The sequence below is a fragment of the Ranitomeya imitator genome, chromosome 4 (genome assembly GCF_032444005.1).
Source record: "Ranitomeya imitator isolate aRanImi1 chromosome 4, aRanImi1.pri, whole genome shotgun sequence".
Taxonomy (NCBI): Eukaryota; Metazoa; Chordata; class Amphibia; order Anura; family Dendrobatidae; genus Ranitomeya; species Ranitomeya imitator.
In genome coordinates, this window is record NC_091285.1 from 644825098 (window position 1) to 644839035 (window position 13938).

At 44.9% G+C, this 13938-nt stretch overlaps 1 protein-coding gene and 1 long non-coding RNA gene across 2 annotated transcripts in view; one reads left to right on the top strand and one right to left on the bottom strand.

Annotated features, from left to right (window-relative positions):
- The window catches only part of LOC138677089 (uncharacterized), a 77678-nt gene extending 68955 nt beyond the window's left edge, over positions 1 to 8723 (top strand). The window contains exon 3 of the long non-coding RNA XR_011320859.1: positions 8257 to 8723. This is a non-coding gene — a long non-coding RNA (uncharacterized lncRNA). The remainder of the gene's footprint in view (positions 1 to 8256) is intronic.
- The window catches only part of RHOBTB2 (Rho related BTB domain containing 2), a 60078-nt gene extending 46983 nt beyond the window's left edge, over positions 1 to 13095 (bottom strand). Inside the window, exons 1-2 of the mRNA XM_069766951.1 lie at positions 13005 to 13095; positions 12846 to 12911 (exon numbers count right to left, since the gene is read on the bottom strand). Of these exons, the coding sequence (XP_069623052.1) occupies positions 12846 to 12898 (53 nt within the window). The 5' untranslated portion in view covers positions 12899 to 12911; positions 13005 to 13095. The remainder of the gene's footprint in view (positions 1 to 12845; positions 12912 to 13004) is intronic.
- Between the last annotated feature and the right edge of the window lie 843 nt (positions 13096 to 13938).

Consider the following 13938-nt stretch of genomic DNA (forward strand, 5'->3'; position numbering starts at 1 on the left):
CTGCCCTTTGAAGTGAATGTGATCTGAGCCGCAGTACCTCTGAACGGCCACTACACTGCGCTGTTTCAGGTCTGCACATCGAGCAGATGTGCTGATCGTGGGGGTGCCAAGCGCTGGACCCCCACCAATCTGATATTGATGTCCTAACCTAGGGATGGACATAAATATATAAGTCCTAGACGATCCCTTTAAGTAGGAATAAAACAGATACAGCCATGGAACCAATGAGTAAAAGTCTAAGAAGCGGACACCTAATATCAGGTGGTTTTCTATTAGGTGGAAATGCCCACTGCTTCATAGACTTCCTGGAGTACCCACTGTGCATTGGTTGTGACAGACACGCCCGCTCTTCTTGGCCAATCCAAGAGCAGGAGGCGTGTCTCAGACTACCCAGCGTACATTGGGCGGTCTGAGAAGTAGTGCTGCCATGCTGGGGACAAGAAGAAGAGGAGCCCAGGAATTAGCTGTTCGGTTTCACAATGAAAAAAAGGAGGGTGCCCGATGAGTATACCAATCACTGCCTCGAAAATGCTACGTTTATATGTCAGACCGGAGGGCCACTTTAAGTGTTTCCCACCAATCCAGTTTGGACTTCCGATGCAAAACACAATGTATATTAATATTAGGATTTCATGACTTTCGAGAGTTAGTCTAAATAAAAATAAACACTATCTATGCATTGGATGGGTGCTAAATGTTATATCGATGGGGTCCAACTGATGGGACCTCCATCAATGGCTAGAATGGAGAACCTACCACTCCATTCCATCGCCTCCTAGGCACAGACCGGGAAAGTACGGGAGAATGGTCCTCATTCTAGGTTTTTGTAATGTATTTTTAATGGAAAATTGTTTAGTTTCTAAACCACTCTAGACCACCATGAGTATGACGGTAGTACAACCTCTAACCCTCAGGCCATATTTACATAGGGTAGACATTAATGTGGAGAAATTCCACATCGGAAATTCGTTCCATAATCATTTTTATTTTTGCGCAGAATTATCCATGGACCGCCTCTGTTTTTGCCCCTGTTCTTCTAATCAACAAAGGCACAACAGTGAGGAGTAAATGACACCACGACCCCAGCTTTTTTTCAGCCGCTTTTCCTTTGCACCACTTTACAATAGTTTTGATAAATCTCCCCTTTAGGCCTCTGATTTTCGTGCTGGAGCGCTATCCATGTTTTTCAGGAATGGCACCTGGTACCTGTGATATTCTATGGGTGAGTTCACAATCTGATTTTTTTCCTAGGATTGAGTGGCCTGCGGAAAATATTGGAGAGGAGTCCAATTTTGATCAGGGGGTCGGATCAAAATGGGTCAAAGGGTCCGTGGAAAAAAAATCAAACCACACTCAGACAACATCTGCTTGTCACATAGGAGAAAGTGGAGAAACTTTTTTTTTTAAATTTCTCCAGTCTAAGTGCTCCAAGCTGAAACAACTCATTGTTACTATAAGTAATGGGAATATTTCAGAAAATGGTAAATATAGATATTTTAAGACCCCCATACACATTAGACTAATGTCAGATGAACGTGTCGATATCGATAGCTTCAGCTGACGGTCTAAAAAGTATGGGAGCACCGGCCAAGTGATGGTCAGTCAGGACCCCCTCATGAATCATCCTGTAGTTTATTGTCTGCAAAAATGTATGGAGTATGGGTCCAAGTAACTTCCACACGATGCCAGGACACAAGGTTTCCCAGCAGACATTCCCTATCACTCTGCTTCCGCAGGTTGTCTTCTTCTCCTCATGGCACATCCTGGCACCATCTCTCCCCAGGTGACGCTCACGCACTCAGCCGTTCACAGGGTGTAAGATGTGATTAATCAGACCAGACACCTTCTAATGCTCCATGGTCCAGTACTGATGCTCATGTGCTCATAGTAGGCACTTTTGGTGGTGGCCAGGGGTCAGCATGGGTGCACTGACCGATTTGAGACTGTCTTGACACCTTCTGTGAGATCAGCCCAGACGGCTTGCCTTCACTACCCACGTGCATCAATGACCCCTGGCCATCCATGACCCTGTCCTAGTGTCTTCTCTCGTAACAATTTTGCTTCGTACATACCAGGAACACCCTAAAGCACTAAACATCCCAAAGTACAGATCACTACATCAGGCATTTTGCACTTTCACCACTTCCATTGACATCACGCATTTATTAAACCTGTTCCTCCTTGTTTTTACACCCAGGCTTCTTCTCCGGTTACGTATGTGTAATAGTACGAGATGCGATCTCCACACACACCCTTATCTTGCTCCATCCAGAATATGCCGGTCCTGTCTTGTGTCACATAGAAAAGGGACAGAGAGATGCTGAGAACAGAAAAACATCCTGAGGAACAGAGGCCGTGACGTTTCTAGATAATGACCATTAACCAGGACACGGAGATCCCTGTATATAGGGGTGCGGTACAAGCGTATTTGTGCCAATGGTTATTTTTTCACAGCTGATCACTCGAGTGATGACCGACGTAAATATAAAGTGGGTGCCCACAGAAAGTTCATTTGGCACTTGCAGCAATATCGTTCCCCTCAAATATGTGGACCCTAAAAGTAAGAAGGCCACCGATACCTTACAAAAATAATATCTGTTTGATGTACCGTATTTCCGGTGAGGGATTTTCTTGAGGGTCATAATGGAGATGATCCATGGCATGTACCCTGTCCTCATCACATTTAGGCTAGGGTCACACGGCCGTATGTTCTCCATCCAAGAAAAGCAGCCAATTGTGCTAATCAGACTCTGATCAGAGTAGGATCCGCCATTGCGTCAGTCCTTGAAAATCAGACCGTCCTTGGATGATTTTTTCAAGGACCCCTAGAGTTGAGTGGTTTCCGATGTTTTGACAAATTGCACTCGTACCGAAAGTACGGTCGTCTGCACGAGCCCTTAGAGTTAAGAAGTGATTAGAATTGCGTTGTTCTAGTCCAAGGTTCCTGTCCTCCATGGTATTTGTTTTTTACTTCTTGCTTCCTGGGCACCTCTGGCCATGATGGCACGATGGTGTATGAGTCTTCACCTCACCACTATGAGTCCAGCCACTATTACATCTTGATGTAGTAAGCACCAGCTTTGCCCCAGGATGATAAAGCGAGGCGCAGACTTGATGGTGGACCAGCACAGCACAAATCGAATTGTGATTCGGATGTCTTCCAGGTATGGACCGCGATGGTCGGACTGGCTGCGGGTCTCCTGACCTGAACTTGACAGTCTCATTTGCAGCTGTAAAGTTCAGGTCAGGAGACCTGCGGCCGATCCAAACATCGAGGTCCATACTTACAAGGACATGTATGGGAGGCCTTAGAAAGTACGGGTCCCATATATCGCTCTTACCCATAAATCAACATGAATTTGAAACTGAAAAATTGAAAAATCTCCAAATTCCTTCTATTATTCCGAGACTAACTCTACAATGAAATCGAGGAAAAATCTTTTATCTTCTCTGTCCTAAAACCCGAAATGCAACGACTACTATTTTCCTTCCTTTCCTAGAATCCAATAATCTGGAGCCCAATTACGGCATGGCCGTCCGCAGCGTGCCTCATACCTCAGTGTTTTACAAGTTCACGGTGACTGACAGGTTGGATATTGCTTCAGATGACAGTATGGGGAATTCCACTATCTGCAGACGACCGATCCATTCTTACACTGTTTTCTCTGTATCGTCTGATCTTATCAGCAGCAGAAGTAGCTCAGTGACATTCTGTTACCTGCTGAACTCACAACCTGTTCTGACCGCCTCTCAATAATGGCCGTCTATTCCCTCAGGGAGACCCCATTACAAGGTCACTATGAGCTGCTTGCACAAAGAATTATTGTATATGAGCGGTGCGATTTAAAAAACACCAGCATGTGCCCATGAAACTCATCAGTAGCCATCACTCGACCCCATACATTCTGCATTGGCCAGTATTACGGGGGCTTTTAAATGAGCGCCGATCGGCTATTTACGTAGCCAATCACCAAGCGTCATGGGCAGAAATATGTTAGCGTAAATAAAACTTCATCCTACCTAAAAATTTAAGTCCTTTTGTAAATACATTACATTAATTATCTGGTACTGTTCCTGAGATCCATCTTATATTATAAGCCAGAGCTGCATTCGTAATTCTGCAGCTTTGCATTCCCACATTATGATGTAAAAAGCTAACTATATTGTAGGAGCTCAGCTAAATTGCTGAAGGCGAGTCTGAGAACAAACGTCGTATGCAGAATTGGCAGAATTCTAAATGCAGCTCTGAAGTGTGACACAAACTACAACTCAGAATCGGTGCAGTATAAGTAATGTAATGGATGCACAAAATTACTCTGCGTATTTCTATATATAAAATGGGTGTTTCAAGGTGGATGAAGTATTCCGACCAGTGGCGTTTATCACTCATGTACCTTTTGATAGGCGGTGATATCAGATCGGTCCATGTCCGACATACTGGTCCTCTCCTATTCACAAGACCACAGCTAGAAGGAGATTGAAGACAGCTCTGGATGAAATTATGCCCTGCCACTCCTTTTAAAGTCTAAGAGTCTGATTTTAAAAGCCCAGTGGACCATTCTATTACTAGATTTCAAGATACAAACTTTATAAATTATTAAAGGAGTTTTCCAAGGTTATTTTTTTCAGAGTGACAGGGGGTAAGTATGGCTGATTTTGTTCTTTTTTGAGCAAGGATGTGCCCTAAAAAATTCTGAAACGTGAAAACCCCCTTTAGATTTCTTGAACCCGATGAGGCTGGTGTACTTACTTTGAAAATTCATGTCAGAATGGCTGTATAATCCTTCTATTAAGATGAGTACAGCTAAAGAATGAGAAAAAAAAACTCATGATACCAAGCGTAACTAGTCTATCTAGGTTGTCTGACAGCTGCAGCTTGCACTGAGCAGTGTGAGATTTGAGCAGTAGCAGGGAGGAGGAACACTGAGGAGATGTCAACCTGGTTAGGTGGGCGCAGAGTCAGCAGAGAGGAAGGACACTCGGGGGGCTGTTAAATCCGGCTAGGTGGGCAGAGATTCAGCAGAGAAGAGGGAAGTTGTGAATCCAGCTAGGTGAGCAGAGATTCAGCAGAGAGGAGGGAAGTTGTGAATCCAGCTAGGTGGACAGAGATTCAGCAGAGAGGAGGGAAGTTGTGAATCCAGCTAGGTGGGCAGAGATTCAGCAGAGAGGAGGGAAGTTGTGAATCCAGCTAGGTGGGCAGAGATTCAGCAGAGAGGAGGGAAGTTGTGAATCCAGCTAGGTGGGCAGAGATTCAGCAGAGAGGAGGGAAGTTGTGAATCCAGCTAGGTGGACAGAGATTCAGCAGAGAGGAGGGAAGTTGTGAATCCGGCTAGGTGGGCAGAGATTCAGCAGAGAGGAGGGAAGTTGTGAATCCAGCTAGGTGGGCAGAGATTCAGCAGAGAAGAGGGAAGTTGTGAATCCAGCTAGGTGAGCAGAGATTCAGCAGAGAGGAGGGAAGTTGTGAATCCGGCTAGGTGGGCAGAGATTCAGCAGAGAGGAGGGAAGTTGTGAATCCAGCTAGGTGGACAGAGATTCAGCAGGGAGGGGGACACAGAGGAGCTGTCAATCAGACTAGGTGGGCAGAGATTCAGCGGTGAGGAAGGACACAGAGTTGCTGACAATCAGACTAGGTGGGCAACTTTCAAAAATAATTATACAGCCATTTTGCTATGAATTATCAAAGTAAGTATACCAGCCCGATCAGGTTTAAAAGATCTGCTTAATAATACAAGCAGTTTTACAATTAAATCTTGTGATTGATCTGCTTTAGGGTTCAAGATCCAAGTTGACGCCTGCAGCTTGTGAAGAACTGATGAGTGACTAGTAATCTCTCTTACCTACAGAAGAAAAACCGAAGTACTGAGCTGCCTAACTGTACAGACAGCATGTCAGGGAGGGATGACTTATTACTTCCGCCGATCATCGACATCTTACAAGATCGACCAGAGAGTCTGGTCAATTAAATACCTGTCAGGGAGACGTCGATGGATATTTCCAGCCATGGCCTTTACCCTTCTCACGTCATGGAAGTCCATGCTCACTGAAGGCATCTGTCATCTGACTGATTGATCCACCCTAGGCCGGGGTCACACAACTGTATGTTCTCCATCCAAGAAAAACGGTCTGATTATACTATTCACACTCTGATCACAGTTTGATCAATGTGGGATCTGATTTTTTTCAGATGTAGGGAAGAATTTTTTTTTAAATTTCTCCATCTTCCCCATGAAAATCAAACCCCACCTATCATCCGAGAGTGGTCTGACTTTTTCCATGGACCAATGACATGAATGGCGGAGTGCGACAAAAAAAAATCGGACGTGTGAATGGCCTCGTAGAATAACATGGGTGCGAGTGTCATGCGTCAAAAAGAAACAAATTTTTAAGGTCACCTGCCCGAGCCATTAGGACTAGATGCGGCACACATTGTACAAATGTTTCCCATAAACTGAAATATCTCGCTTTGTAAGAGGTGACATTTGTGTTACACTTAGTTTATGATGTGACAGGTACGTGTATTGTGCTGTGATGGGGACATGATGGAGGTGTTCACACATTCCTAACATACCCAGAAGAGAACGGCATGTCTGAGACTTCTGCCCATCAATACAGTGCGCTTCGTCCCATATCTGTCACTGATCAATGGTACAGCGGCTGAGCCAATTTCACACTGTCCGTCCACCATATCGCACGCACCACACACACTGTCAGGATTCTCTAGTGCTGGGAGCGGGCAGGTGGGTATGTGCATACATGCGGTCACATGCCAACTAGACGTGTCTGGCCTCGCTCAAATGCAAGGTCGGGCACGTCTAGTTGGAATGTGATCGGAAGTATACCTGCTCCTGGAGAATCCTCACAGCAGCCAGTGCGCGCAATGTGAGGATTCGCTAGTCTGCAGTCACATAGAGTGACTGCAAACTTTTAACCTAAGACCAGGCAACCCATTTAACAAGGACAGGGTGATTTTCAGTTTTTTGGCACTTTTCCTCCCTTTTTTTCAAGAACCATAACTTTTTTTTAAACTTTTTTTCTGTCCATGTAGCCGTATGAGGGCTTTTTCATTTTTTTTTTTTTTTGGCTGGACGAGTTGTACTTTTGAATGACACCATTTATTTTACGTTATAATTTACCGAAAAAATTCCAAGTGAGGCAAAATTACGAAAAACAAAAGGATGCAATCCGCAAATTTTTTTGCCGTTTATTGTGTAATAAATATGATGATAAAATATGTTTATCCAGGTCAGTACAATTATGGCGATGCTTGCCATAAACGTGCATATTTTGTTTTTGGCAAAAAAAAAAAATTAGAAAAATGCGTAAAAACAAAATTGCTTATGTCGCCATTTTACAAAACCCGGAATGTTTTCAACAAATACAATGAGATTGTATTGTTTTCTATATTTAGGAGGGCACCAACCCTTTGCCTCCAGGCCTCTTGCCATTCATCATAAATTACGCCAGTCCCTGCACATGGCTTTTAAGGAATTTGGAGCATCTTACTCCAGGGATCCCTTCAATAAGACGAGCGTATACCACTTATTCCGTATAAATTGTTGCCTTCGAGCTCATTCAGCCGTCCGCTTTTTTGCATTCGAGGGCTCCCGGTGTTTTCCATAGATAATACTTGTACCTATAACAATCTATAGGGTTTGGCACATCAGTGATTTTTTTGCGGACCGAGTGATCCGTGTAAAATCGCAGAAACATGTTCGATATTGATCCAAGTGTCAGATCAAACACGGCAATGAAAGTCTAATTTCTTTGGATTTTCTGTTCAAATTTTGCAAACGGCAAAATTGTTTGTCGTGGACGTATCCTCAGACGCTTCCAGTTCTGGCTGCCATAGGTGGTTCCTGAACTAATCACACGTTGTGTGGAGCGGTGCTGTATACTTTCCTGTATGTATAGTATCTGGTTAATAGGGCAGATTTCTGCTGTAGCACGGCGTCAATTGTGATTTGCAAAAAAGCTGTGATATTACATTTTCATTTAACTACGATGCAAAAATTTGCGAGGACAATGGTTGTTTTTTTGTGGTTTCTGTAATGTTGCATGTAACTAGAAAACATTGAAGTTCCCCATGTGTTAAAATAACACCGCGCTACATGTTGAGTCACTATTTGATGTATACGGGAAAAATAGCTTCCAACACACACCTCCGATGGAAGCAACATTCCTGAATGTGCAGGTATACTGGGATACGTCAACCACGGACTTTAATTGTAAAACTTTACCTCTTTCCTCACTGTACAGATACCAAGAAGAACTGGACAAAGTCCAATGAAGCAGTCCAACACACTCATATGAAAAGCAGAAAAAACTGCATCAAAAATCTTTTGCGCTGAATCCACATCATCCAGATTCCTTTTCCATCACCCATCCAGTATGTGTGTCCCATCTGATAATGTTGTTCTCTGTCCTACTGAGACCAGCGATCCTCACAAACACTATTGCAGCGCCCCAGAGTCCTGGTTCGTTGCAGTAATGTTGTTCTTCCACCAGAGGGAGTGATGTTACGTCTGTTAATTTATTATTGTGGGATAGCACTTAGTAGATAATAGATAGAACACCTGTATGGGTAATTGTATTTCATAGTTAGATAATAATTGTTTTAGTAGTGCGCGGAATGTAAAATATATTATTGTTTGCAACGTTCAAGTGTTCTCACCTCCCATAAAGGGAAGCATTGTTAAATTAATTTGTTCATAGCATTTCAAAAATTTTCCATGTCTTTTGCTGATGTTTTGTTGTTTTCTTTTTCCCAGTCCGGGAGTACTGGATTCAACGAGGGGGGGGGGGGGGGGGGAGTATTGGGGGGGGGGAATAGTGGGGGGAATGGGGGGGAATGGGGGGGGGATTTGGCGGCGCCCCAGAGTCCTAGTTCGTTGCAGCAATGTTGTTCTTCCACCAGGGGGAGTGATGTTATATCTGAAGGCAATGAAGGAGATCTTCTGTTCAGATATCACAGCCACACACACACTTCAGACGTCAGTCCACCAGGGGGAGCTAAGGGTTCTATCTATTAGGCCACTCCTCACATAGGGTAAAATTGGAGGGTTGGTTAGGAAGTTAGTGAGTATCAGAAGGAGGAGAGGAGAGTTCCTGGCTGGGGACCGACGAGGAAAGGTCTCCCGGTCGAGCTGGCTGGGGTGATCCCTGGTCAGATCCAGACTGAAGTCTGAGGAGGAAGGAAAGGAGGACACAGAGCTGCACCTGCAACCCATGCGGCAGCATCCTAAGAAAGGACACGAAAGGAATTGTGTCGTAGTGAGTGAGAAAAGAAGTCATAGCAACAGGAGTGAAACATCAGTGGGAGACCAGCTAGAAGCAGGCTGCCTCCTTCTGAAGCGCAGATCTGGTGGCCAGAATACCAGATCCGGTGGCCAGAGGGAGTAAAGAGCTCTATGCCGTTACTTCAGAGACTGGCAGGGCAGTTGATTCCAAGTTGGCTGTCCGACCTTTATACCTAAGCAGACACGGTGGCAACTTGTGGGGGTTGGGGCGTCTCTAGGGTCCCTATAAACAAGCCTCAGGCCATCAGTCATATGCGTTTTGTCCTATCCGTACCATCTGGGGGACAGAGAGAGAGAAGTAACAACAGTGAAGACCTTATGGTAGCTTATGCAAGTAGGGACCTACTACGTTACTGTGCGCAAGGGGAAGGCTATTGAATTACTCCTGGATAAGGGGACTCTGGATTTGCCTTCAGACCGGCCGGACTCTGCCTGCCCTGTGGTCCCTACTCTGGACTGTGGATGCCGAACCTTCAGTAAAAGGTAAAGAGACTGCAACCCCTGTGTCCTCGTTCTTCACTGCACCTTACACCATCCACCACCTACACTCTGGGAAGCCCTGGGGACATACTTCACGTGTGGGAAGGTATATCATCTAGCTGCCATAACATCACCCCAGCGGACCCCTAAGCAGCGTCGGTCACTCTGACCGAATACCACAGGTGGCGTCACGAACATTATCCCTTTAAAGACCTTTCCCCATTTCATCAACGGACCTCCTGAGGGCCACGGACTGGGTCAGCCGCCATGACATCCCCATCGACTACAGAAGGACTCGGTACTGAGTATCCCCTAGCCCTTGGGGGCGATCCACTATCACCATATAATAATAATAATAATTTTTATTTATATAGCGCCAACATATTCCGCAGCGCTTTACAAATTATAGAGGGGACTTGTACATACAATAGACATTACAGCATAACAGAAATACAGTTCAAAACAGATACCAAGAGGAGTGAGGGCCCTGCTCGTAAGCTTACAAACTATGAGGAAAAGGGGAGACACGAGAGGTGGATGGTAACAATTGCTATAGTTATTCGGACCAGCCATAGTGTAAGGCTTGGGTGTTCATGTAAAGCTGCATGAACCAGTTAATTAATTTTTTTTTTTTTTTTTTTTAATATAGGCCACACAGGGATCGTTAGGTTAATGCATTGAGGCGGTAGGCCAGTCTGAACAAATGAGTTTTTAGGGCACGCTTAAAACTGTGGGGATTGGGGATTAATCGTATTATCCTAGGTAGTGCATTCCAAAGAATCGGCGCAGCACGTGTAAAGTCTTGGAGACGGGAGTGGGAGGTTCTGATTATTGAGGATGCTAACCTGAGGTCATCAGCGGAGCGGAGGGCACGTGTAGGGTGGTAGACTGAGACCAGAGAGGAGATGTAGGGTGGTGCTGAGCCATGGAGTGCTTTGTGGATGAGGGTAGTAGTTTTGTACTGGATTCTTGAGTGGATGGGTAGCCAGTGTAATGACTGGCACAGGGTAGAGGCATCGGTGTAACGGTTGGTGAGGAATATGATCCTGGCAGCAGCATTCAGGACAGATTGGAGCGGGGAGAGTTTTGCAAGAGGGAGACCGATTAGTAGAGAGTTACAATAGTCCAGACGAGAATGAATAAGTGAAACAGTAAGAGTTTTTGCAGAGTCGAAAGTAAGAAAAGGGCGAATTCTAGAAATGTTTTTGAGATGCAGGTAAGAAGAGCGAGCCAGTGATCGGATGTGGGGGGTGAATGAAAGGTCAGAATCAAGGATGACCCCAAGGCAGCGGGCATGTTGCTTTGGAGTAATGGTGGAACCGCAAACGGAGATGGCAATGTCAGGCAAAGGTAGGTTAGTAGAGGGAGAAAACACGAGGAGTTCAGTTTTTGACAGGTTTAGTTTCAGATAGAGGGAGGACATGATGCTAGAGACAGCGGTAAGACAATCACTGGTGTTTTCTAATAAGGCAGGCGTGAGATCAGGAGAAGAAGTGTATAGTTGGGTGTCGTCAGCATAGAGATGGTACTGGAAGCCAAATCTACTGATTGTTTGTCCAATAGGGGCAGTATACAAAGAGAAGAGGAGGGGGCCTAGGACTGATCCTTGAGGAACCCCAACAGTAAGGGGAAGGTGAGAGGAGGAGGAACCAGCGAAACATACAGTGAAGGATCGGTCAGAGAGATAGGAGGAGAACCAGGAGAGAACGGTGTCCTTGAGGCCGATGGAGCGGAGCATAGTGAGGAGGAGCTGATGATCCACAGTATCAAATGCTGCAGAGAGATCCAAGAGAATTAGCATGGAGTAGTGACCATTAGATTTAGCTGTTAGTAGGTCATTAGAGACTTTAGTGAGGGCAGTTTCAGTAGAGTGTAAAGAGCGGAAACCAGATTGAAGAGGGTCGAGAAGAGAGTTATCTGAGAGATAGCGGGTAAGACGGGAGTGGACCAGGCGTTCGAGGAGTTTAGAGATGAAGGGAAGATTAGAGACAGGTCTATAATTAGCGGCACAGTTTTGGTCGAGGGATGGTTTTTTAAGTAATGGATGTATGATGGCATGCTTAAATGAGGAGGGAAAAATACCGGAAGTGAGGGAAAGGTTGAATATTTTTGTTAGGTGAGAGGTGACAGCCGGGGAAAGGGACTGGAGGAAATGTGACGGAATGGGGTCACTGGTGCAAGTGGTCGGGCGAGAAGATGCAAGGAGCCTGCTTACTTCTTCTTCTGTAACTGGTTCAAAGTCAGAGAGTGAACTAGATGCAGTGGGGGAGGGAGGACAGTGCATGGTATGAAGAGATTGGGAGATGATTTCCTGTCGAATATGGTCAATTTTTTCTTTGAAGTAATTGGCCAGATTGTCAGCACGGAGATCCGTGGTTGGGGCCTGCGCTCTTGGGTTGAGTAGGGACTGGAACGTCAGCGGGTAAGGGCTCATGAAGAAGAGCGTATAAATGGGACGTGTGCTATCCGATTTGTAATCAGGTAGCGCACTGACCCATGTTATACAATAGTGCTGTTTCCTCGGTCTGAGAGTCCGTGAGAAAAAAAGACGCAGCGTACACTACTTTCATCCAAGTCCCGGATGAGACTCACACAGTCAAGTCTATGGATGCGGCATCCAGGCAGCGGGCACACGCAGTAGTTTCCAACTTTTGGGTAGTTTCCATTGAGCTTTATGACTATAAACTATGAGTTCGGAAGTAAAGTTGACCATTTAATGTGTAATTCATCAAAGAAAGAATGGATTGGTTGCATTTTGGGAATACACCGCTGCCAAAGGTATCGCTCTGCCCCTTGAAAACACACGGACACATGGACAAGACAAAATTTTGAATGAATGGGAAAAATAGGAGCTGTATCCATTTGCCGACCTAATGTAAGTACAGCAGTTTGTTCCCTCCTCGTAATCATAAGTGACAGGTTTGATCATCCCTATTACATGACTGTCCATTTGTCACATTTTTGGAATTCACTGAGGAGGCTACCAGGATCTCTAACATTGGCGTAGACTCACAAACTTATCCGCAAAAAAGTCTCACGTTACTATTGGAAACACGATAAAATACTCACTCGTCATAATCAAAGTCCGTCAACTCCATCATCTCTCTCACCTCTTCCTCCATTTTCAAAGGGGGTCTTTGCAGATTTAAAAAGAAAAAGAAGAAAGATCAGTATGAGCTCAGTCCACCATAGGTCTCAGTTCTTCCCCCTAGGAGTCCGGATTGTTACCTGATTTTTCGTGCTCAGGATTCCAAGATGACTGCTAGAGTTGTCTCCTCTGCAGAACCCCGCTACCTCGTTTAGTCGCTCTACAGATGTAGACAGGTGTGTACTGGAGCGAGGACAATGACAGGTATATAGTACACCCCCCTCCATTCCTCCAGACGTCACCAGGTGGGAGTCGGGCAGTGTGACCAATGGCCTGGAATGGGTGTGAGCCACACTTATATCTAACCTGATCTTCTACAATTCTCCGCAGCGCACAACCATGCAGGACGCGGCTCCGTGCCCCAGAGCAGTTTTTTTTCCATCGCCTTTCTTATTAAACTCCCCATAGAATTTCCTTATTTAGTACATAGGTGAATTACCATGTACCGGTATAAGCCAGTAATAGAGGCAGGGCACCGAACAGAGCTAAAGGGCATTTTAGTTCACAAGCATTACCAAAGGGTCAGCAGGCGGCTGTCGACAGACGCTGACGGCACATGTATCTGCGCACACTATATCTTTTAAAACTCAGGTGAACCTGCCGAGTTTTTCAAGCAGAAGACCTTTCAGGAAACTCTGGAGTTTCTTTTTTTTTCTTCCTGGAGCGACTTTTGTGTCATTTTTCAGACGCTTCCTGAGCATTTTAATGATGTTTTTAGCTGCCGCCATATTTTTTTTTTTGTAGTGATGTTTTTTTTTTAACTGTAATTTTTTTTCACTCTATTGAAAAATGAAGAAAACACAACTTTTTTTAAAGCAAAAATGCTGATAAAAGGCATCTTTTGATCTTGTAATGTAAAGTGCAGTGAGTCTTCCGAGAGGAAAACGGCAGAAGAATGAATGGTCAGGTCTCTTCCACTTGACGTTTTTAGAAACATGAAGTGGTTAAAAGACGTTCAAAAACCTGAACATCCGCACGGCGAGTCGTTTTTACAAAGAAATGTATGTTCATTCT